The sequence below is a fragment of the Psittacula echo genome (genome assembly GCF_963264785.1).
Source record: "Psittacula echo genome assembly, chromosome: 20".
NCBI classification, from domain to species: Eukaryota; Metazoa; Chordata; class Aves; order Psittaciformes; family Psittacidae; genus Psittacula; species Psittacula echo.
In genome coordinates this window covers 7,399,864-7,424,572 of record NC_137756.1, presented here as the reverse complement: position 1 = coordinate 7,424,572, position 24,709 = coordinate 7,399,864, and the positions used below count along the sequence as shown (strand labels likewise).

The window sequence follows — 24,709 nt, the reverse complement described above, 5'->3', positions numbered from 1 at the left end:
GCCATCATTCTGGCAGACAGGCCCAAGGACACTCATAACTTATTTTACAATCATTTAGTTTCAGCTCAAGTGGAAAACGTGACAACTTATCTCTGCTGACAAGATGCCATATCGAACCTTACAATTAACTCTCCCACGATTATCTGCCCAGCCCATCATTAGCTTTGCAGTTTTTGATGGACTGTACAGGCAGCTTTCCTCGATGATGGTCATCATTTGCAGGGTGTATATCTATATTATACAACATTAAGGACAAAACTCTCCCCTTGCCGTGCAGCTGGGGTTACCCTGACCAGTGCGCATCCTCAGTTCTGCAACTGCTAGGCCATGTTTTTAAGTGATGTGCTGCAATGTGCTGCTGAAAAACGTCCTCTTCTCCAAAACAGAGCACCACCATGCTCCAGCCTAAGCCTGCTGCTGCCTGCAACCCAGACAGGCGAGCTAGAGATGCCCATACCCTCTTCCAGCAAACAGCCAGCTTACCTCCCTGACCTCCTCTAACACCAGTGCCATCATTAACTCCTCTCAGCTGTGAGTGAGAGCTGCCATGAGCTGGGTCCTTGCAGTTTACCTCTGCATGCTCACAACACCTTAAGGAGGATGCCATGAATTTCACACGTGTGTTCAGTCACTTTCTATATGAACAGGAGAACAGGTTTCTCATTAACGGTGACCTTCCAGCTTGGCAGCATCATGGAATAACATGAAGTTTATACCAAGAGATAGGAGAACTTCTACACAAAGCAGTATGAGAAAGTACATTCCAGAAAAAGTAGTAAACCAGACAATTCAGAGCACATTTAGGGTCAGCTGACATCTATGTAAGTTAGCTGAAGCCATTTAAACATGCGCAGTACCTCGCTCCATACCCAGGAGGAACGTGTGATACCTGGTAAACAAACGCCTTGTTATCAAGAGATGGGATATTAAATAAGCCAACCACTCTGTTGTTAGCACAGTGATTTTTCTCTACAGGTGCATGACACATAGGATAAGACAAAGGTTGTGGTAGGAGAAATAAGAGTTGGAAAGGAAGAAGTATCTTGTCTACAACTACAACCCAGAACTATGAGATGGAACATTAAATGAACAAAGAAAACAACCAAACCTTCTCAGCAGAGTCTCAAGGGCTGTGCTGTTGTACCGCGCTTCAGTTCTCATTTGAAATGCATTTGGGATCAGTTTCAGGGCAGCATCTCTCAGTTTGATCCCAGGTCAGTATTGTATGTTTGTAAGAGATAACATTCTACACAAGTCTCACTTCTCATCTTTTCATAGTTTCGGCTGTATTATTTGGAAGGTGCATGTGCTCCACAAAAGGATTTCAAAAGACAACTCCATCTGTGCCTTGCAAGGACGTTGCAAGAGTCCTCCTGGATTTGAAAAGGGTAAGAAATCCATAGAATCCATAGGATCCCAGACTGGTCTGTGTCAGAAGGGACCTTAAAGCTCATCCAGTTCCAACCCCTGCCACAGGCAGCAACACCTTCCCCTAGAGCAGCTTGCTCCAAGCCCCTGTGTCCAACCTGGCCTTGAACACTGCCAGGGATGGAGCAGCCACAACACACACAACCTTCTCTCCTCCCCTGTGTAATTCAAAGCCAGCCTGTGCTTCCTTGGTGCCCCTAGCATAGTATGAGTAACTTGCACCCCAAATTCCTCAGCATCTGCACCGAGCACGTCTGAGATCTGAATTGAAGCTGTTTCTTCTTCACAACTTGCAGTGCCTGCATTATAGAGCTGCAGAACATACCAGCACAGGAACCAAGGAGGAGAAGAAAATGAGGCACAATAAGCAGGTATGTGTGCCCCAGGCCAGGGTAAAGGAGCTGGGGTGTAAAAAGCATGAGGAAAAGGGGCAACATACAAGGTACAGGCATAGCACAGCACAAAGGCAGAGGTACAAAAATCTAAGAGTGGAGCTTCATCTTTGGCCCACAGTTCCTATTCTCTCTCTCACACACAACCCTCTCTCCTGTGTAACCATGTGCAGCGGAAACAAGGATATTCTGACCTCTTCTATTTTCATGTCTTTTGATTTATTCCGTATTTTTGTCAAATCACCTATTTACAAGCACTTGAAACAAACTCAACAGGTGATGCTATTCTCCAGAGACCAAAGTCGAGCTTGATCTGGTTTACATTTTTCTTGCATCTTCTTGTTACATTTTTCCAACAGGCTTTCAAAGTGAAATTAGACTTTTTTGTCAAGCCCAGCTCCCCAACATGGCCTTATTCTCAAGTGGCTGGAGATTGATTAATTTGGGTTTTTGATTTGCCCAAGTGACAAGAAGCCAGACATTACAAAAGCGGGCCCGGTGAATGGGATCAATTAAAGAGCAGAAGCAGCAACACAATTAATAGCACCAGGTTCAAGAGGAAAAAGAAAGCGCTGATGACGAAAACAACAGCAACAGCTCTGTTTGCAGCAGGAATCTTTGCCGTGACCCAAGGAAGGCTGGATCCAAAGAGGGTGTTTCAGAACTTTCACTATGCCATTAGTGCTGAAATGAAATAACGCAAAGATGTCGGTAGCTGGTGGACTGAATAATAAAAAAATAGCTGGACACTTTCATCTTCTACACATGTGTTTTAAATAGAGGTGAAAAAAAGCAATCCTTTTATTTAAACAGGGGAAGCAATAGGCTAAAACCATCTGTAGTTGTATTTCAGACCCATTTCCCCAAGCTGAGATTTTTCTGGCTGTGAAATCCAAAGCTCTACAGCTTCCCTTTACAGCTATTACCATAAATGTTCTATCAAGTTCTTTATATTCCTCCTCTGCCTCTAACTGAAGTTAAAGGGATGCTGCAATTGCACAATGACTGCAGAAAGCTGGAGTCAGGCACGGATGGTACAGGACTGACATTAAAATCCTGTCAAAACTGCAGCCTGGCAGAAGTCTGCAGAAGGTAATAAACACTCACAAGTGGGGGAGAAGGGGTGGCACGAGATTACAGCCGACAGACAAAATAAAGAAGGCAGAAATGTCTGAAGTACAGAGAGCTCGTACCTTCGGTAGGAATTAGGCGCATCCGGTCATCGTTTAGCTGAATTCAGCTTGGACACTCCAGCTATCGAGGGCTTAAATTAACCTGCTGCACTGAAGGAAATTAAAAGGAAGCTCTGAGCAGAACTGGGGGATGGAGATGAAAGAGCCTCAGGAGTATTCTCTTTCCACGGCGTCTACCATTTTTCCAGCCTTGTGCCTAAAGCCTGTAAATCACAAAGCTATCCTGTCATGTACAGAAAACCCCACTGAATGCCTAAGTTACTGCCTCCTTCCCTCGCGTAGCAATTTCAATTAAATAAGGAAAACTAAGCTACCTTCTTAGGGGGAAGGAAAAAGAAAGAGTCTCTTTACCTCTCTGTCTCCCGGCTTTTGGAAGGTCTGGGTTTTGCTATGTGGTCGCATGCCTCAAGCAAAGCAGACCTGGAGGCATGGCAGGATCGTTTCCCCTCGGAAGCCTAATAAGCCACTTTGTGAGAAGAGAGGGACATCATACACAGACTTGAGAGATAGAGTCAGGCTCATGGCAGCAAGTCACAGGTATCAGAAGGACTGGCTTCAGTAATGTCAGAGATAGTAAAGCCCGTGTTACAATCTCTGTTATCTAAAGGGAAGACAAAGTTACTTCTAACTCATTTTCTACTAATACGCAATGTCCGACCATCATAAAGGAAGCGTGAAAGCAAAAAAGTAATATAGTGTTTAAAAAACCCCATACAAGTATATTGCTCAGTACATTTTCCCTCCTAAGGAGCACCCTATTACAGTGCTAGTAAAACACCATCCTGCTCCTTAGAAATCAAAGTATTCCTAGCAAGAAGAAAAGCAACTGTATTTTGTTAACTCCTTTTCAAAGCCATCTTATGAAGTTAGCTTCTTGTACCACAGAAGGAATTTACCATCTTACAAAAGGAGAGGATACACCTATTCTCAAGCAACCCTCCTGCGTTGCCAATTCAGTGGCAAGCAAAGTAAAGACTACTGAATATTAGAGCACCTGCAAGCCTCAGAACATGAAACAAGAATGAGATGCTAATCTCTCTTCCACACATCTTGCTTACAGCAGCTTTAGTTCTCAGGGGTAGAGATATTATGAACTACTCCCTGTGTGAACACAGTTCGCTAATCTGTTTTATCCCCCATTATGCAGATGCATCTTTGCCTCCTTTGTACTGTGTGCTGAATATGCCCTGTGGAAAGATCAAACATGACAAGTTGTTTGAATACATAAGGACAACAAACTAGAAAGAGATGTAAGTCTTAGATGTTGTAGGATTGCAACCACATCCCAAGGCAAACTAACTTCATGGCTCCCACTGAACAAACCCACAGTCTAGATGTATAAGGGATGTCTCTAATTCTTCTGGCATAATGTTTTCGCTGGGCAGCATCAGATCTGTTGAAAAGATGTGATTCTTACATGGTGTCACCCTGAATTGCTACAAACTGTGTGCATGATGCTATGGGCATTGCTTCTCCTGGCCATCAAGTGTATACAAAATGGGAAAGAGAGGAATATTACAAAAGGCAGCCGGTTATGGGGATTTGTTCCAGGTAAGTAGTTCTTAGCCACCCTGTGAGGGAGAAAGGAGATGGATGGTCCTTTTAAAGACAAACCGTACGGCTGTGGAATGTTTTCAGGGCAGTATCTCCTGGTTCGATTCCTGGTTAGTCTATCCCCCACTTCTGAAGACAGGCAATAATCAGACACCTCAAGGAAGTTACCAGCTGTGGCACGCTGGACCTAGCAAACCTATCAGGACCACCCCCAGAAATGATGATCTGCAGAAAAGCAAACACTTGGAAGAACTACTAAAAGAACACGTTCTGGATACACAAGCTACACCATGATCAAGTGCATACAACACCGTGTGACAAATACAATCTTATACCCTTGTCAAAATGATATGCATAACAAAGTCACCCTAATTGCACAGAGAGGGTCAGAGCTCCGCCTGATCTAACGATCAGCATTGTCTTCTAATTGGAAAAACCCCTCAATTAACAATAGTCTGCATTGAAACAGAGCCTTGAGGTCTTGAGGCACTCGCAAAATAATGAACCCATGCCCTACTGCATCCTTTCCTACTGAAATATTTACCTTGTATTGCAGGATAGGCAAAATAAAGACAGAAAGGAAGAACCGACTCTCTTCAAAGAAAAGCTCAGAACCAGAGAGACGTCTCTGTCTCTACTTTTGTACTTTAACCTTCAGTCTGTATAACCTGTGAGTAACTTCAAGCATCAAACCCACTCACTGGTAATTGAGGAGAGGTTAGGTAGCTCTCCACTGTCAGTCCACAAGACTTCAGTGACAAGCCCAAATATCAGTGATTTGGAAAAAAATTCAAGAGACTTTCACCATTAACATTTTCCAATCACAGCTGAATAACTGCTATATAATAAATAGGTTGTTAATGGCATCATGCCAGTTAGAAAAAGGCTAATGCTTTCCTGGTAAAGTATGCCATGAGCACCAGCATCAGAAAGGAAAAGAAATAATGGAAGCAACACCAAGGATACTCTTAATCAGAGTGTCACCAGGGTGCCCTGGTGACAGAAGATACAGAGATGGCAGAGTTATTGAATGCCTTCTTTGTCTCAGTCTACTCTGCCGGAGGCAGTCCTGAAGAGCCCTGTACTCCTGAGACCTCAGATGAAGTCAGGTCACTGGAGCAGTTTGCCTTAGTCGATGAGGAATGGGTTAGAGACCAGTTGAGCAATCTGGACATCCATAAATCCATGGGTCCAGATGGGATGCACCCGTGGGTGCTGAGGGAACTGGCGGAAGTCATTGCTAGACCACTCTCCATCATCTTTACCAAGTCTTGGGAAACGGGAGAGGTGCCTGAGGACTGGAGGAAAGCAAATGTCACTCCAGTCTTCAAAAAGGGCAAGAAGGAGGACCCGAGTAACTATAGACCGGTCAGCCTCACCTCCATCCCTGGGAAAGTGATGGAACACCTTATCCTTGATGCCATCTTAAGGCATGTCAAGGATAAGAGGGTTATGAGGGGCAGTCAACATGGCTTTACCAAGGGGAAGTCATGCTTGACCAACCTCATAGCCTTTTATGAGGAAATAACACGGCGGATGGATGATGGCAGAGCTGTGGATGTGGTCTACCTTGACTTCAGCAAAGCATTTGACACAGTCTCCCACAGCATCCTCATAGCTAAACTGAGGAAGTGTGGTCTGGATGATCAGGTAGTGAGATGGACTGCGAACTGGCTGAAGGACAGAAGCCAGAGAGTTGTAGTCTATGGGGCGGGGTCTAGTTGGAGGCCTGTATCTAGTGGAGTGCCTCAAGGGTCAGTACTGGGACCAGTATTATTTAATATATTCATCAATGCTTTAGATGAGGGAATTGAGTGTACTGTCAGCAAGTTTGCTGATGACACTAAGCTGGGAGGAGTGGCTGACATGCCAGAAGGCTGTGCTGCCATCCAGCGGGACCTGGACAGGCTGGAGAGTTGGGCAGGGAGAAACTTGATGAAATATAACAAGGGAATGTGTAGAGTCCTGCATCTGGGCAGGAACAACCCCAGGTTCCAATACAGGCTGGGGAACGACCTGTTAGAGAGTAGTGTAGGGGAGAGGGACCTGGGGGTCCTAGTGGATGGCAGGATGACCATGAGCCAACACTGTGCCCTTGTGGCCAAGAAGGCCAATGGCATCCTGGGGTGTATTAGAAGGGGGGTGGTCAGTAGGTCGAGAGAGGTCCTCCTTCCCCTCTACTCTGCCTTGGTGAGGCCGCATCTGGAATATTGTGTCCAGTTCTGGGCCCCTCAGTTCAAGAAGGACAGGGACCTGCTGGAGAGAGTCCAGCGCAGGGCAACTAAGATGATTAAGGGAGTGGAGCATCTCCCTTATGAGGAAAGGCTGAGGGAGCTGGGTCTCTATAGTTTGGAGAAGAGGAGACTGCGGGGGGACCTTATTAGTGTATATAAATATATAAAGGGGGAGTGTCACGAGGATGGAGCCAGGCTCTTCTCAGTGGCAAACAATGATAGGACAAGGGGTAATGGGTACAAACTGGAACACAAGAGGTTCCACTTAAACTTGAGAAGAAACTTCTTCTCAGTGAGGGTGACGGAACACTGGAACAGGCTGCCCAGGGGGGTTGTGGAGTCTCCTTCTCTGGAGACATTCAAAACCCGCCTGGACACATTCCTGTGTAACCTCATCTGGGTGTTCCTGCTCCAGCAGGGGGATTGGACTAGATGATCTTTTGAGGTCCCTTCCAATCTCTAACATACTGTGATACCGTGTGATACTGTGATAATCAGAGACAAAAAATCAAACATGTTCCTATTGCAGAAACCTATAGAGGAAAAGTAACGCATTTAACATAAAGCAACGTCTTTGCCACCTTTTATATGTGTCAGATGACACAACTGTCATTGACAAACATTTTATCAATCACTCTTTCTAGCTCTTACCAGCTCTTTTGAGGGTTCAGACAACCAGAGCCAGGACCCTTCTTTTTGCTCTCACAAAACCCATGCATCAGAAAAGCCACTCGCCTGGAGTGACGTGTAAACTGGATACTCCTCATCGACCTGGGCTGCGGGTGGCACACACGATGGCTGCATTAAGGGATGAGATCAACTGTAATAAATGAAGGGCCCAGAGACTTGAAAGGAGATGCTCTTCCACCTGCGGGGAAGGCCAGGTCTCTGCGCTTCAGCTGTCCCCCAACAATCAGCAGGTTGTGAAGGACTTGCGCATCGGATCTAACACAGAGGCTTCTTTCACTCCTTGAACTGTGTATACTGTGAAGCAGCTTTGAAGTGCTGGATTCCATAGGTAACATATACACAACATCCCCGTACTCCCAGCTCTGTGATCTGGACTGGAAAGAAACCAAGCCTGCAAACAGACATGCTTGATGAGGCAACAGCTCTCATGTTTATTGGAACAGAAGCTCCATTAAGCTGGAGAAGAAATGAAAGCATTGTGCGTGTTTCTTGCACTCACTTTGGCCAGATCCTGGCCAAAACAAAGCAGTGTGCTTCTGGACATGCAACAAACAAGAAATCTAATTATTACAAGCACATATATGTGAACTTCCAAAGTATGGATGTAAAAAGAGGAATTCTGAAATCGCAAATTACGCTGATGGCAGCTATACATTAACCTTTTACTTTGTGCTTAAAACATATCTCGACTTTATCACATTTAGAATTTGTATTATTATTATAAATTTAGATTATTAAAATTTATATCAAATGGTTAAGTAAACTAAAAGAGTGTCAATCTAGTAAGCTTGCTCTTTTTCCTCTTTAAGACTTACTTAAAAGGTGTTTAAATGTACAATGCATTGGGCTCGCGACATTTTTAAGCCACATTATTTGAATCAGAACAGTTTATGAAGCGTCACACTTTGCTCTTATTATGTCTTTTCTTGAGAATGTGTCTCTCAACTTCTATTATTCTCTGCAAACATAATTTACTTTTCTACGTTCATACTGGGTGAATTTGGCTTGTGTACTTATTTCCTTGCAATTATAATTGATCAAGCTACATCACTCCTGAATGCACACAGGCATCCTCACATCAAATGCAGCTCTTCAGCTTAGCTAGTGCCAAAAGGCCTGCCCTTCTGCTGCTGCTGAATGTGGTCAATGTGTTGATGGTTCGACCACTCTTTTAACAGACTAAAGTCTTTATTTCTGAGATACTGGAGAAAAACAACTGATCCTCTATCTCAACCTACTTGGCAAGTGACCTGCCAAGAAACATCAGAGCAAAGCTCATTCCAGGCTGCAAACATTTCAGATTAAAGCAATCTTAAAATACAAACACGTGAAAAATACCTTTGAAAGATTAAACTATCTTTTTATACAGATGAGACCTGAGGACAGCCTCCCTGGTGAAGAACTCACTTTGTACAGAGGTGCGATCGTCTTCAGTATTAACCCTTCCACTCTGACACATACTAATATAGAAACAGAGAACAGAATACGTTTTACAGACTTCTAGGTACAGTATCCGTCAAACGTCAAAGATCAGAGCTACAGAGAACTGGCTTGCTGCTGAAGTTCCACAAGAAGACAGTTGTGGAGATATATATATGGTTATATACATATATTTGTCCTGGTTTGGACTGGGACAGAGTTAATTTTTTCTTAGAAGCTCATACAGTGCTGTGTTTTGGATTTGGTGTGAGAATAACGTTGATAACACACCGATGTTGGTCTAAATCAAGGACTTCTCAGTCTCCCATGCCCTGCCAGTGAGGAGAGACACAAGAGGCTGAGAGGGAGCACAGCCAGGACAGCTGACCCTCGCTAGCCAAAGGGATATTCCATACCACAGCCTGTCCTACTTGGGATAGAGACTGGGGGGAGCTTGCTGTGAGGCACCTATCAGTGATTGGGGTATCCACCTTCCTTCCCTGGGAAGTCCTGATTTTTGGCTATTTAAATACTACGAGCGGGACAATGCAACACACTAACCCTGTGCCTGGACGGTCAGGAAGGAGGAGTAAGACACAAGCTTGAAGACCTGATGAAGAGAACACTCACTGTTCTCACTATTCTTTAGCCAGGTTAAAGTTTATGCTTCAATGATAAAAACACAGTGCTTTGGTTTATTTTTTTCTCTTTTCTCCTGAGTGGGGACAAACAGAGAAGGTGTGAAAACCAAACTTAGCTACAGGCAGAAACAGCACTGATTTGTTGAGCACTGCTAGAAAAGTTAGATTAATTGTAGAATCCCAGACTGGTCTGGGCTGGAAGGGACCTTAAAGCTCATTCAGTTCCAACCCCCTGCCACCCCCAAGCCTTCCCCTTCTCCTGTCCCTACAGTACGTGATGAAGAGCCTCTTTCCAGCATCCTTGTAGCCCCTCCTTCAGACACTGGAAGCTGCTCTGAGGTCTCCACGCAGCTTCTCTTCTCCAGGCTGAACAGCCCCAACGTTCTCAGCCTGTCTCCATACAGGAGCTGCTCCAGCCCCTGATCCTCCTCATGGCCTCCTCTGGACTTGCTCCAGCAGTCCCATGTCCTTCATCAACGTGATGTCTAATCAATACCAGTCACCAGAACTGCCCCCCCCCCCCATGTTTTTCTCCCCTGTTGTAAGAAACATTCCAGGCACATCCAGATTTCAGTTTGAAATCTAAGTGAAGCTGAATGCAAACAATGCATCTAAGCATCCATAAGTAAACGCTGGGGAAAACCAAAGCCTTATAGTTACACTCAAAAAGTTAATTTAGTCACATAAACACATTACTGACAGACATTTGGCACTTGAGGCTGTGAACAAGATTAAGATGAGCAGGAGGTTGCCAATGTCAAATTATCTGAAGATGAAACCTCACATTTCTTGCCATTTTGGAGCCAAGCACAGGTTTTAATTGGTGAATGCAACAATTCTTTATGTTTTAATTAGGGGGAGTGCAGAAAGAAGAGGATCTTAAACAAGAAAAGCAGATGGGTTTCTGGAAAAGTGCAGAACTGTAAAAATCCATCTAATACAGCACACCATTTAAACAGCAGCACCAGGTAAATACAGAAGTACTTAGCTGAAATGCAGCAAAGTTGTGTGGAAATACCAACTCCTTAAACTAACATCACAACACAGCTCAGTTTAAACCTCAAAGGTTTACTGGTGCCAACTCACCCCTTCAGCATGGACACAGAAACTGAAGAACTGCTTTCATTCCTTTAACTCATCATAGAGACATGGAATGGTTTGGATTGGAAACGACCTTAAAGCTCATTCAGGTCCAACCCCCCCGCCATGGGCAGGGACACCTTCCACTAGAGCACGTTGCTCCAAGCCCCATCCAACCTGGCCTTGTACACTTTGAACCCATACTGCAGACAGGCAGCACACTGCAGTGGTTTTGCTCCTTGACCAGTTTTGCTTTCAGTGTAGCACACTGGGCAGAGTTTGAGGAACACCTCCCAGTGCTCTTCATCTGTATGATACGGATGCTCTTCATCCATCATTCTGGCCAAACACACATACCCAGAGAACAAGAGATAGTGCCTGTATTTTGGGAATGTGGGTCAGAACTTCCACAATCTTAAAGCAATCTTAAAGTTTCCCATTCAATTGAGATTCCTACAGTCTAGAAAACAGAATGGGTAAGCACTGAGTCCTACTGCTCCTGGATGCTAACACATTCTTAAAACACCACAGGCAGAGAACATCATTTAACACTGAAACCCTCTTCAGAGAGCTTATCCTTCCTGCTGACACCATTCTGGAGAAGACAGATCAGTGAAAAGACAAATTGGACATATGCCTATATCTTAGAAGCAATCAGAACAATCAGATTTCCTTGCTGACCTCTTTCTAGCTGAGCTCTGAAATGCTATGGCTTCCTCCTGCTTTACAACGTTCTAGAAGCCAGTATGAAACACCATCACTTCTAAGGTCTCATTTAAATATAAGACAGCCTTTGGTATCCTCCTGGCCATCTCGCTGCAATGGAAAAATGATGAATGACCCAACTATGACACTAATACAGCAGAACATCCAGCTGCAAATGTCTTATTCCTGCACAGTGTGAAGATCTCTACCTCAAATGCCTTATGGTGAGGATCTAGAAGGATATTTGGTATGCTCAAAGACAATGAAAGCTGCATGAGTGAAAACTGCTGAACTTCCAGTCTAAATGAGGTGGTGCTGACAGTCTGCTTGGGCAATTGTGCAAATATGGTAAGGATGCTCCTGTCCTCTCTCTCAAGATGACATCATCTGCTTTGAAACCAAGGATGAAGTCTGAGCCTGATTTATTATTATAAGGAACTTACTTGTCACCCCCAGCACAGCAAGAGCTCTGGCCTGCATGCCTTACATTACTCTTGGGAAACCACAGGTTGCAAAACTGCATCTCTCCCTGTATAAATCATCATCAATCTGAAATCTGAAGTCCTGCAAGATAATTCTTGCTGTGCATTATTGGCCACAAGGAAGGTGCTACAATGGTTATGATGATGAGAAAATACCAGTTTCCTATTCCATTTCTTGACTGAGTAAAGGCAGATGCATGTCGGTGGAAGCCCAGCTACCTAAGACACTGTTGTATATAAGTCTTTCTGGTTGACTGGGCTGCTTGAGGAAGAGCTTGTCAAGCATGTGAGCTAGATTTTAATACGGGAAGTTTTGAGTCTGCAACCTCGTGCTGAAAGGGGGTAATTATCCAGAAAAGGCTCAAAAGTTGTACTTGATAACCCAAGTTTCCTTGAGGTATGTTAGGCTGTTTAGAAAGCAGAAGGCAATAAGAAGCCATCGTTACCCTGTTGAACTGGCAAAGGTCCCCTCTGGAAGTATGTGCCAGAAGCAATCTGTCTGTTGATCACAAGATGGTATGCAAAGTATATGAATGTTTCCTTTTCCTTCTTAAAGGCAATGTAAACTACTTGCACATATTCTGTCTTGTACAGGGCAAATTTCACAATAGTAAGTATTAGGAACTGCAGGAAAACCCAGAATAACTCTAGAGAAAATAGAACCCAGCAGCCCTCCCCCTTTAGATTTCCTTCTCAGTAACGATTTCCTTCTTTAGAAGGAAGAAAAAAGCTCTTCTAACTGAAACCACTGATGTACTTTAACACAATAAATACATCTATTTGGAATGATATCACAGAATCATAGAATGGTTTGTGTTGGAAGGGACCTCAAAGCTCATCCAGTTCCAGACACCTTCCACTAGAGCAGCTTGCTCCAAGCCCCTGTGTCCAACCTGGCCTTGAACACTGCCAGGGATGGGGCAGCCACAGCTTCTCTGGGCACCCTGGGCCAGCGCCTCAGCACCCTCACAGGGAAGAATAAAATTTATCCTAGTCAGGAATTTGCCTATTGAAGTCCAACAACTTTCAATGATGCTTTCTGGTTCCCTTTTAAAATGAAAGTGTTAGGACTGTTATAAGCAGGTTGAACCATTTTCTTTATCTGTGCATAGCAGAAGACTCCATCATTTAATCATTCCAAGCGCTCACGACCAGAGAAGTAAGGCAAGTTGTAAGGTCTGCATTAATATAAACACTCCAATGACCTCTCATATCCTATGGCACAGTGAGAACTCAATTTTACATCAATAAACCCGAACAGCAAACTGTTAGAAACTCCAAAGACACCAGGTATTACAACTTACATAAATTACAGCTGAGATCAAATGGCCCGTACAAGCAATTGTACAGTGATAAAGCCTAAGTGGATGATATTTAAACAGATATTTGATTTACTGCAGAATTTTATACCATGCTAGAATTCAAATGTCAATTTACAAGTCCAGAGGAAAGAAATCTCTGTCCCATGCAAACTACTGTTTGAAGCGCTGTTTCAGAAGAGCTTAATATAGTAAGTTTGAGGAAGAAAATCTTCCCTCTGACAGTCTCAGGACACAATCTTAGAAGCCAAACTATAAACCCTGACATTTAAAAAGAGAATGAACAAGTTACTTTGGAAATAACATCCTCAGTCTTCTGTGAGTTAAGTCTAATGAAGCTGATTTGTGCAATACAGGAGGCTGTGGTTTCTTCCATCAACCCTTCTGATGCTCAGTTTAAAGATCTGTCTCTCAAGCTCTTTAGGGATGCACAACTGTGAAAACTAGAGGAACAGCACCATATCCTATTAGTAGCAGCAACACCACTAGTTAATATTTATCTGTTTTCCACTGCAATCACGCAGACGCACATTCCTGAACCAAAACCTTCAACACCTAAATAGGTTACAAATGGCTCCCCTGAGACCAGACAACCTTCTTATTCCCCAGCAGCGAGCAGCTAGAGATAACTCTGGGTGAAACAAGAGAAAGAGCCATTAAGGAAAAGATTTATCAAAGGAAAAAAATTGAAGGCTTCCAATGCGATCCAGGAAAACCTTTTGGCCAATAGCTGCAGCAGCAGTAATTGTTCTGAATCTATCAATAAAGCTAAGCTGCTCCTTCATTGACTGCAAACACCAATTTCTTTCATGGAGGATTATAAGCTGATGCTCATGGTCTCTCTACTGCCATTAGGGTGACAAACAGTTTAAACTACATCAGGATCTGACATGTAGATCAATTCTGGGTCCATAAAGAATCTACACAAGAGCTTTCCGGACAGGGATTTACTGCTCCCAGTTTTTATTCTCTCTTGCTGCTAAAATTACTTCTGTCAAGTACTTAAAAGAGTCAGGAAAAAAATAAAAAGTAAAAAAGAATTAATTTTTCATGTGCTGCTGGAACTGCCTTTTTAAATCCCAGAGTTTTTAAGGCAAATATGTTCCTGCTTTTAAAATCAAGCTGAACAGTGGGTGGTATTTAGCTAAACAGCGAGCTGCTCGCACAGTCCGCTCACTATCAAGCAGACAGCAATTTGAAACACTGAACTAAGCTGTCTAGATTTTCTCTGAGGGCAGTCACAGGCTTCACGTTATCAGCACCAAATGATATTAGACATTTAATTTTAAACTTCAGGTACTTAAATGTAAAACCTTACAACAGTAATAGTCATAAAGCAGTGGGGCATTCCATTTCAGAGAATGGATTTTTCTATTTTTCCCCTTTAATTTAACCAGCACCTCCTGTTTTGTGGCTCTGCCCACTACAAAGTAATTTATCTAATTAGGAGATGTTCACAGCTGCTTGAAAGACAGAAGCCCCAGGAAACCAAAGGTCTGGTTTGGAAGACTTTGAAAAGTTCTCCGGAGCCACACAAAGTATTAATTTAATGTGGGGGAAAAAAAAAAAGAAGGTGCATAGAAAAAATGAATCCCAATATGTTATTTTGTCTACAATAAAACCATGTGACAATAAGCAGCATATTCTCCCATACACCGGCATTGGAATTCCAAACGATGCTTAGCTCCTTGCCGTACCCGCTGCTTTCACAGTGTTACCTTTTTATGAGTAAAATTCAAAACTCTTTTAATGGAGGAAAAATACCCCCTGAAATTAAAAAGAGTTTTTCATGTGTGAACTTGCCAACATAAAGGACACATCTCTGAGCTTACCGAAGGATGAGACACCGAGAGCGGTGAATTATGCTGGAGGTTTTGGAGCAGGTTTAGCACAGTCCTGTTTTCTGCTAACCCAAAACGCACCTCACCATCAGCCCAATTTTCCCTACGTATTTATAAAGTTGAAAATACAACTTGCAGAACCTCTGCAGGAAACTGTTCAAGCCCAGCTTATTCAGACGTACCCACCAGTCACCTGTGCTTTTGGAGTTAAGTATTTCATTGGTAATTCTAGCTGTCGTCTCTTCTGATCCAGAAGTAATCACAGATGAATGTCAAGTCAGAAAAGGGTACTGCACATACTTGGGAATACAGAGCTCACGAAGGAGAAAAGGTTCCCTTCACCAGGAACTGAAAGCCAGCTGAAGCTCAGCATCAGGAACAAAGCACAAGTCCAGCACGGATCTCAAAACCAGAAGCAGCATTACAATGTAAAAGGGAAAGTGAAAAGTAGGAACCTGTGTTGAATTTCTACTTTTCAGCATTCTGATTACATGCCACTTTGAGGAACTTTCTAATCTGCATTTTGAAGACTTTCCTCTCCTACAGCCTCAGTTGGCTCTAAGGAGCACAGGGATGATATATGCTCACCTGCCTATAGGTATGCCAAGCTATAAATGAGTGGAGACTACATCTTGCCTTTCCCTTGCCTTCCTTCTAGTGCAAACATACAATATTCTCCAACTTGTCTTTGAAAAGCTACAATACAAAACAAGGGCACAGAAAGCCAAACTGTGATATAACCTTTCAAAAGGAAAACAGAATTGGGATGGATTAAAATGATAAAGCAGCTCAGGAAAAAGAGAGACACATCTATATCCTTTACTGTGAAATCAGTTCAGCCTAAAGGAATTCATGTAGGGCAATGCAGATCGCCCTACAAGACTAACCAGTTTCTAAAGGAGTGGAGGAGTTGAGTGGACACAGAAGGGAACAGTGCTGAAGCATTTTATTTTGTTGCTGAACAGGATCTACGGCTGTCACTGAGGCTGAAATAAAATGTGCTTGCTATAGACATACTTGGTCAAACTCAGTACCATTCTGATGCAAACACCATGCTCCTGAAGATGGCACCCACAGGCTCCATCAATGTATGTGCTGCAGTTATCACAGAATCAGAGAATGGTTTGGGTTGGAAAGGACCTTAAAGCTCATCCAGTTCCAGCCCCCTGCCATGGGAAGGGACACTTCCCAGTAGAGCAGGTTGCTCCAAGCTCCATCTAAACTGGCCAGTTACTACGGACTTGAGAGCTCATGCCACTCAGAGCCAAGGTGACCGTGATTTTAAACCCTTCATTCTCATAAAGTGGCACTGAAAAATTGCCCAAAGCTGCTTGAAAACCCAGAGACAGTACCAGGACTACTAAAACATTATACAGATACATATATATATATGCATATATATTGGGACATGTGAAATACTTTTTCATATTCCTGTAATTCTCACTATTTTAGGGATAAGCTATTCAGAAACAACTTCCCTCTCCCCTTCTTCTGTCCTATTTCTCCCCATTGTTCATATTCTCAGTTTCTTCTCAGTTCACTCTCTTTCACACATTCTTCTCCTTTTCCCCATTTCATGAACTTTCCATGGTTTCTCCAACTGCCTGTTAAATCCTATGCTCCAGGACACATATACTCCAATACTATGAACCATCGCTGCATCGGAACACATCAGAAACACCCATGTCCCAGCACACCCACCATGGCTGCTTCCAGGATGCTTTGATTTGCTTGGTAGCAGGTCAGCTATAGGTGAATAGCATTACATCCCTGTCCTTCCCAAGCACCCCACTGAAGCCAAATGCACCATTTTGTTACCACATATGATGCCTACCCTTTAGAAACCACAACCCTGTCTCCCTGTTACAATCTAATCACTGCAAAGCACCATCTGGAATAGTGTTTGCTCCTTTCAATTCTGTTAAATGCTCCACAGAGAAAACACTATGACTACGCCAGTAGTGTGCACACATTAAAGCAAGAGCACAGCAGAGAAAGGACATCCCGATGAAAAGATGTGGAGGATAATTTACTGCTAAACACCTACCACACGGAGTAAGGAAATAAGAATATCAAACGAGCAACCTACATTATGTACCTGAAACTAAAATGAAGCTGTATTGTAATTGTATCAGCTCTCCTTGCTGATAAAGTATTGTACTGATCTGTTTTCTGATCTGATTTCTCTTTTTCTCTCAAATGCTACAAGTTTGGCTTCCAACCGAGCATCTGGGTGAACATCAGACTGGGTCTTTTTCTTCCTTTTAAAAAAGCAAACGACCAGACTCCCCCTTCACCCCAAAGCAGATAATCCCCTCCCAGCTCCAGGTTTCTTACCACTGCTAATGCCAGAGTTTGCAATGACTGTTGCCTCACTCCACTGATCTGCACTGGAGACCGAGTAAGAGCGCTGATGCATACCATCCGGACGGCTGTTGAAGGAGACTAGACTGATCCCACTTGCCATCTGAGACACAGATGTGCTAGTAGTCACGTTCCCTAGACATAAATGGAAAACAAATTGTGTCAATAGAGAAGACAAAATCGATTCGCATGAAGACGGATGGGTGCATCTTAAAAGAGCAGCAAAAGAGGTCACTTAACCGACACCAAAACCAAGCAGCCCTCCTTGCAACAATGAAGGGTGACCAGCTTGGGGCATCGCAGATTTCGGCAGCCCTCTCAAATCCAGCTAGGAACTTCTGACACAAGAGACTGAATTGTCAAGATTTCACCTCATCCTGTTCATTCCTCTTCTAGGAAACACCACCTTCCACAACCCTGCTATCAATCACATCCTGCATAGGTTCTCCACTTGATACAGGCAAGCACAGAGCACGCAAGGCAGACTGCACAGAAAAGGAAGGTATTCCTGAAAACCACTGTTCACACAAGCAACCGAGATGAGCCAACGAAGACTTTAAACCAATCTACCTCAACTCCACAACTTTAAACCAATCTACCTCAAAACACTATTTCACGTTAAGTACGTAGCCCAAGTAAAGCCAAGAACATAGCCATGAGGAGCAAGTAACTGGTAGCACTGCAAGACCCAGCAAGACACTTACACTTTTAATCTTAAAACAGGATCACGACACAAAGCACACACTAGAGGTTTGTTCCATTGACTGTGAACATCATTCCTGTGTCTCGTCTCACAGTAACACACCCATCACAGCTCTGTCTGGAGGTCTGCGACTACAGGTGAGATAGAACAATAGCCTTTCCCCAGCATACACCAGAAACAAGTGTTTTTCTGATCACTGAAGTCTAGAACAACGAAATGCTGGGAAGTCTGTGTGAGGGGGAGCAACAGGAACAGGTTTCTCACCATAAAACAGGAGAAGCGTGATACGGAGAACAGGAGGCTCTGGGGAGATGAGCTTTAAGGTCCCTTCCAACACAAACCAGGCCGGGATTCTATGATCGGGTTGAATAAATGCTCAGAGTCAAAACAATAAAAACCTTTGCAGAAACTCAGGTTTCTGATGGTTTCAGTCACAACTTGCTATGGGCCCAAGTCCGCTTGACAGTGCTGGTTTCTGAGCATATTTGACTCCGGTCCTATCACAGGGCTTGCATAGTGCAAAGATACAAAGATTTTACAATGCTACTTCTATTCCTCATGGCAGGCTCTCACAAATTACCCCACAGGTCTTCCATGGATTGAAGAATACTCTTTATGGACACATATAAAGGGAAAGAGACACAATTTTACAGAACACCCTAACACTTTGCATTTCCATTGCACCTTCTACTGATGAGTTCAGAAAAATTAATGAATTAATTTTCAGTGCTCCTGTGAGGTTGTTAATTATCTGCTATCATTTCCCCCATTTTTCAGAGGTTAAATGACCCAGGGCCACAAAGGAAGATTGTGGCAGACTTGAAAATAAAACCCAGATCTCCCGACTCCCAGCTCTATCATTATGTCTTTTCCCAGAGCAGCCTTTGGGAAGACAGCAGAGCTCAGTGAACTACTTTGTGTTATTAGAGTTGGCATAATTGTCCCCTTCTCTCTTCCCCTTTCCCAAGACTAAATCTCATCTTTAGTCCCCAGCACAGATCCAGCACTACAGCATCTGTCCACCTGAGTCTTGAAGGCACTTACACAGTCCCAAGAACTTCTGCATGGCAATCTCTGCTTTGGAGATACGAAACACATACAGGATTTTGGAACCATGATGGCACCTCCCAATGCAATGCTGTAGCTACTGGCGCATAATTCCTCTCTAATCACCTTCCCTAGGCAATCCTTTTGTCCAAAAGAATCCCATAATTAGAGCACCATGTGCCAAAGTATTGGAAAAATGTATGCTTCCAATATCTTCAGGATATTATGTGCTTGACTCCATCAACTGAGAGCAAGTTGCAAGTGCTGGTATTTCAGCACCTTCCAAAGAAATGTTCAACGAAGAAAGCAGCCTTACAGAAATGAAGGTACAAAGCAGAGGATCAGGTTCTAGCTCAGTGTCCTCAAGTCACAACAGAAAATGGAAATACTAGCTGACAGTACACAGATTTTGAGGTTTCTTAGAAGAAATACCTCCTTCCAAAGGAACTTGTGTAATGCTGCTGATGCTCACTTTGGAATAACCTTTTCCTCTAGTTTTCACAACCCACTAATAAATGATTTTGATGATACACCACATTAAAGGGAGAGGCTGACATGAATGACTGAGCTTCAGACTGAGTGGACTCTTAGAAACCTGAGATTTAGGCCAACATCAACACCATGTGGATCAATAAAGAGAAGCCCTAAGCTCTGCTCCTGGGACAAGACAACCTGGTGGAGCAGCAGAGGATGGGGACCAGTTGGTTGAGTAGCGGCACTGCTGGGAAGGACTAAGAGTCAACAGTGGATGTCAGAATGTGTGGTAACACTGCACGTGACACAAACCACAAGCTGGGCATCTAAAACACTGCACACAGTGTCTCCCACTTAAAAAAGATGGTTGGGAAATTAGAAAAGAGCCAGCTAACAACTGCCAAGACAGTCAAATCTCTTTGGTTTTGCTGTAGGACCTTTTTAGGCATCTTTAGGTTATTACCAGTAAATAGCTTTGGAAACAACTTGTCTTCTTCACAAGCATCCACCTTGCCAAACTCAAGAGCAATGCGACAAAAATGCACTTTTAGCCTGTAGCCATCTTTCACCCTGCACCTAGAAAAATGGGAAGTCACATGTAATGAATTCCTGGAAACAATTACTGGATGACCCATCCATGCTACCCTGTGCTGGGAGCTGCTCTTTCTGAGCAGCAGTATTTGTATGTTGACATCTTCTGACCAGTTCACATCTGAACAGAAGTTTTAAGTCACTTTCTAACCACGATGCAAAAGCAAAACCTTAGAAACGAGAACATCAAGACTTCTACATCATCATGTCTGCACCCATTTTCACCTTAAAGCCACCTTATGAAACTCCATCCCCTATGTTACTACATCAAACTGTTGAGCGACTTACTCGGAAAACCAAATAAGAATTCTTCTTTCATTTAATGTTTCTGAAAAGTACTGCCATAGTCTGATAGACCTGCTACCTGCACCCCTTGCAATAACACTTATTCAAGGTTAAATTCCACTTTCTTCACGTGCTGTAAGGTTTTCACAGTACATCAGACCATGCAAGCCAGAATCCATGGGTAGATATCAAAAGGACTGGACTATAGAAACAAAGTGTGCCCTTTCCCCTCCCTTTCTGAATGTGTTCAGCTCTAGCACAAAGTTGTTGCTTACAACCTTATTCCAGAATCATTATTTCCCAATTTATAGCTCAATTTTCCCCTTCTCAGGTTAACTGCAGCATGCCCAGGACATGGATTCCACCACCCCAGTAGGCACTAATGGCATAACACCGAAACAACGACTATCGGAAGTCAGCTACTGTTCTTGTACACTTTGTATGCTGCACAAAGCTTCTACGGAACAGTCCTATGGATTTTCCTGTCTGTAACAGGCAAACCCCAACCGAGACACCTCAACAAAGCATTTCTGCTCAAGGATAATGCCTCAACAGAAAGCATCTCAGTCTTTCAGAAGAGAAGTGAAGGAGTTAAAAAGAGGCCAGCAATACTCATTGAGAAGGAAATCCTGTACACTGGGCTGGGCACATGAAGCCTCAACATCAAGCTTTAGAAGCAAGGGCCTTGATGCATTCTGCCTCTGCTGTCTCCCTCATTTGCACATGCATACACATATGTATATATCACAGAATCCCAGACTAGTTTGGCTTGGAAGGGAGCTTAAAGCTCATTCAGTTCCAACCCCTGCCACGAGCAGGTGCCTAAGAGCTCATCTCCATCTGCCCTCTGGCAGGTTAAAGCCATTCCCCTTGTCCTTTCCCTACAGGCCCTTGTCCAAAGCCCCTCTCCAGGTTTCTTGTCAGCCCCCTTTATATCTACCTATCTGTAGACAGAGAAGATACATACATTGACATAAACTACCTAAAACTAAACCCATATGACTAAGAGCACTGTTAGGGTGGTGAGGCACTGGAATGGGTTGCCCAAGGAGGTTGTGAATGCTCCATCCTTGGCGGTGTTCAAGGCCAGGGTGGATGAGGCCTTGGGTGCCATGGTTTAGTGTGGGGTGTCCCTACCCATGGCAGGGGAGTTGGAACTGGATGATGTTAAGGTCCTTTCCAACCCTAACTATTCTATGATTAACATGAAATCCATGGTCAGCTACCTGGCTCATTCAGGAGCTGTGAAAGAGTGCCTCTTCAAATACATCATATATGCATCAGCTGGTTGTTTAAGTTGATTAGCAGGGGGCAGTTAAATTACTATGCTAATCCATGTATTCTCAGCACTGTTTCCTTGATATGGATATGTGTATATGCTTACTGGGAAGCCTTGATTAGTTCAAGCTTCAATGTGTCAAAGGCTCCAGATTCTTTCCAAAGAATAATTTCAGCTGTACTCACATCCCTAAAGTGTGGGAGCTGATTTGAAAAGGTACTTACCTCTACCATATGCTATTTTTCTTTAAACAATTTGCATTTCAAAGTGAATATGGCATTTATATTTGAATGAACATCAGTATGTTGCCAGAACTTGTCTCAAATGAGCAAAAAAAAAAGATGCTGGTCTCCTATTGAACAAAAATGTTTTCATCTACCAAAGGAGCATCAAAGGGAGAGTTCCTCTTTCTAGCTCTAGACAGCTTTATTAAAACTATCTTTTCTGATATTATAAAATACCCCGTTACGATCGCGCTTACAAAACGTTCAAACAATTAAGCTCTAACAAAACCCATCCAAATTAAGATTCAGGGCAATTTCCAGCTTGGGTTAAAGCTCAGCAGAAGAGCCTCTACGAAAAGTGAGAGCACTCACACAGAATCCAAAGTATATGTCCATCTATTTAGGGTAAATAGCCACGAACAGCAAGGAACAAATAAAGACAAGAGGCTCAGCAGAAGAGAAGATCTGCAGAGGAGTGCACTCCTGTGTGTACATACAAAGAGGCTGATAGAAACACACACACTGGGGGTAGAACATGTCTCCGTTTCCTATGCACAGGGGGAATCCTGACAGCATCAGATGACACCACTTTAAAATATGATGAAAATAAGAAGATTTAAACAAAACCAGGACCATACAGGATGCTAAGTGCACATCTAGTTGGTAAAACCCAAAAGATAAAGACTCAGTGTATTATAAAAATGTGAATAAAATATACAATAAAGTTTAACAGAAAGTTATCTTACATAAATGTTATCTTACATCTGCACAGAGACCTCAGAGCAGCTTCCAGTGTCTGAAGGGGGCTACAAGGATGCTGGAGAGGGACTCTTCTTCAGGGACTGCAGTGATAGGACAAGGGGTGATGGGTTCAAACTGAAACAGGGGAAGTTCAGGTTGGAGATAAGGAAGAAGCTCTTCCTTGTGAGGGTGATGAGGCGCTGGCACAGGGTGCCCAGAGAAGCTGTGGCTGCCCCATCCCTGGCAGTGTTCAAGGCCAGGTTGGACACAGGGGCTTGGAGCAAGCTGCTCCAGTGGAAGGTGTCCCTGCCCATGGCAGGGGTTGGAACTGGATGAGCTTTAAGGTCCCTTCAACCCAAACCATTCCTTGATTCTATATATGCAGTAACCTGCCCAACTATAAAAGAAACCATTCAGGGTTTTTGCCTCTTGCTCCTCTAACAGAACAGAATGATGGACAACATCTTAGCTATTCCTCTTTCGCCATCTTTTAGCTTTAACAAAAACAGCACAGTGAATCCTCACTGGGCAGCACAGGTTATTTTAACACACCCACCACTTTAAACTGAGCCTTCACCAACTACACCACCCACTAATTACAAATGCACAGTGCATATCACTCGCAACTATACCCTAAGAGGCCAGATACAAATGACTTCACCACATGGAGGTGGTCACACATTTGTGATTTCTCCCAAACAGATCACTTAGTTACAAGAAGTTGTATTCAGAGTGCAACTCATATACTCTTGGATTTATGAGACGAGCAGAGATTGCAGGGGTCGTGAAGCAGAACTGTATTTTTCCATGCAGCAGCAGCATGCGTGACCTGCAGAGTGGCTGCACAGAAGCACAGAAAGACTGAAGCAGAGGAACTAGAGCCGATGCTTTCACCATGGCCGTGGTTTATTTGTGTTACCCTCTTCATGTTCACAATGAGTTTCTCTTCCAAAAAAAAAAGAAATTAACCTCTTAAGGCCAGAGGGCTGCGCTCACCAGCTGTTAGAACTAATGAAAAATACATTAGAGTTGTGGGTCAGGAAATCCTGACTCTTGATATCAGAGGGTTAATTGTTTCAAATCATGTTGGGTCAATTTATGTTGCAGGAATACTGCTTATTCTTGAAATGCCCTCTAATTCAGTAAAAGGCACTGTCAAGCAGATTAGATTGGCTGTTGGTTGCCTGTTCAAAACCCACTCCCGACACCGCTCCCTGAAGTTTCTTCAGGCATTAGGGTGCAAAAGGAAAGGGAAAGAGGCCGCTCTGCCAGCTGCAGAAAGATGAAAGGCATTCCCTTCCCCTTCCCCAATTCTGCACTGCTCTGATGAACCAGTTCCCAGAGTTGTGCAGGTATCTTTCCATTGGACAAATCTTTCCTAACAAGTGGGTGACCATTCAGCTGCACCACTTTCTGCCTCCTGCTTTGCCAATAAACATGCATGTTGGGACAACTGCTTTAGCTGGAAAATCTGGGAATGGCTCTTCTGGGTTCCATTTGCTTGCTGGTTCGCATCCTGGCATCTATCTGTTACAGATGCATCCTCTTTCCCTTCCCTTGCCAGCTCTGGAGATCAGGCTCTGCACTAAAACCTGGGAGAAGTGCTACTTACAGCATTTTGCCTCTCCAATTGAGTTGGAGAAGTCCACATTGGAAAGGAAGGTATTGCCCAGGCATCAGAGCTCTGTCTGGCCACGTCTTCATTAAGAGAGAGCCAGAGAGCTCCAGCTTCCATAACCAGATTCTTGGGTTGGGTTGTTAATGGGGGAACCCCCCCAGAAGTATTGCTATGGATTCTGTCTGCTGCTTCAATCTGACAGCAGTGTGTGAACAGCACATTGTTTGTGTCTTGGATCTATCAGGGACCTAAAATAACTCGAGCCTACCTGTACATAGAACAAGAAAAGACAACAGTTTTGGGGATCAGTGATTCCAAAACATGCGGGTTCCAACACTGAAACTCTCCTTCAGTACACTGAGAAGCTTTTTCAATGCTGTAGCAGGCGACTTCCTTGTGCGTTTT

The 24,709-nt window shown here is 43.6% G+C and overlaps 1 protein-coding gene across 2 annotated transcripts in view; it reads right to left on the bottom strand.

The window, feature by feature from the left end:
* The window catches only part of AGAP1 (ArfGAP with GTPase domain, ankyrin repeat and PH domain 1), a 320,627-nt gene that overhangs the window by 87,046 nt on the left and 208,872 nt on the right, over positions 1-24,709 (bottom strand). Inside the window, exon 12 of one of the 2 annotated variants that reach the window (XM_080632007.1) lies at positions 17,316-17,477. The exons of the other annotated variant lie outside the window; for it this stretch is intronic. Coding sequence (XP_080488133.1) covers positions 17,316-17,477 — 162 coding nt within the window. The remainder of the gene's footprint in view (positions 1-17,315; positions 17,478-24,709) is intronic. 2 annotated transcript variants of the gene reach the window in all.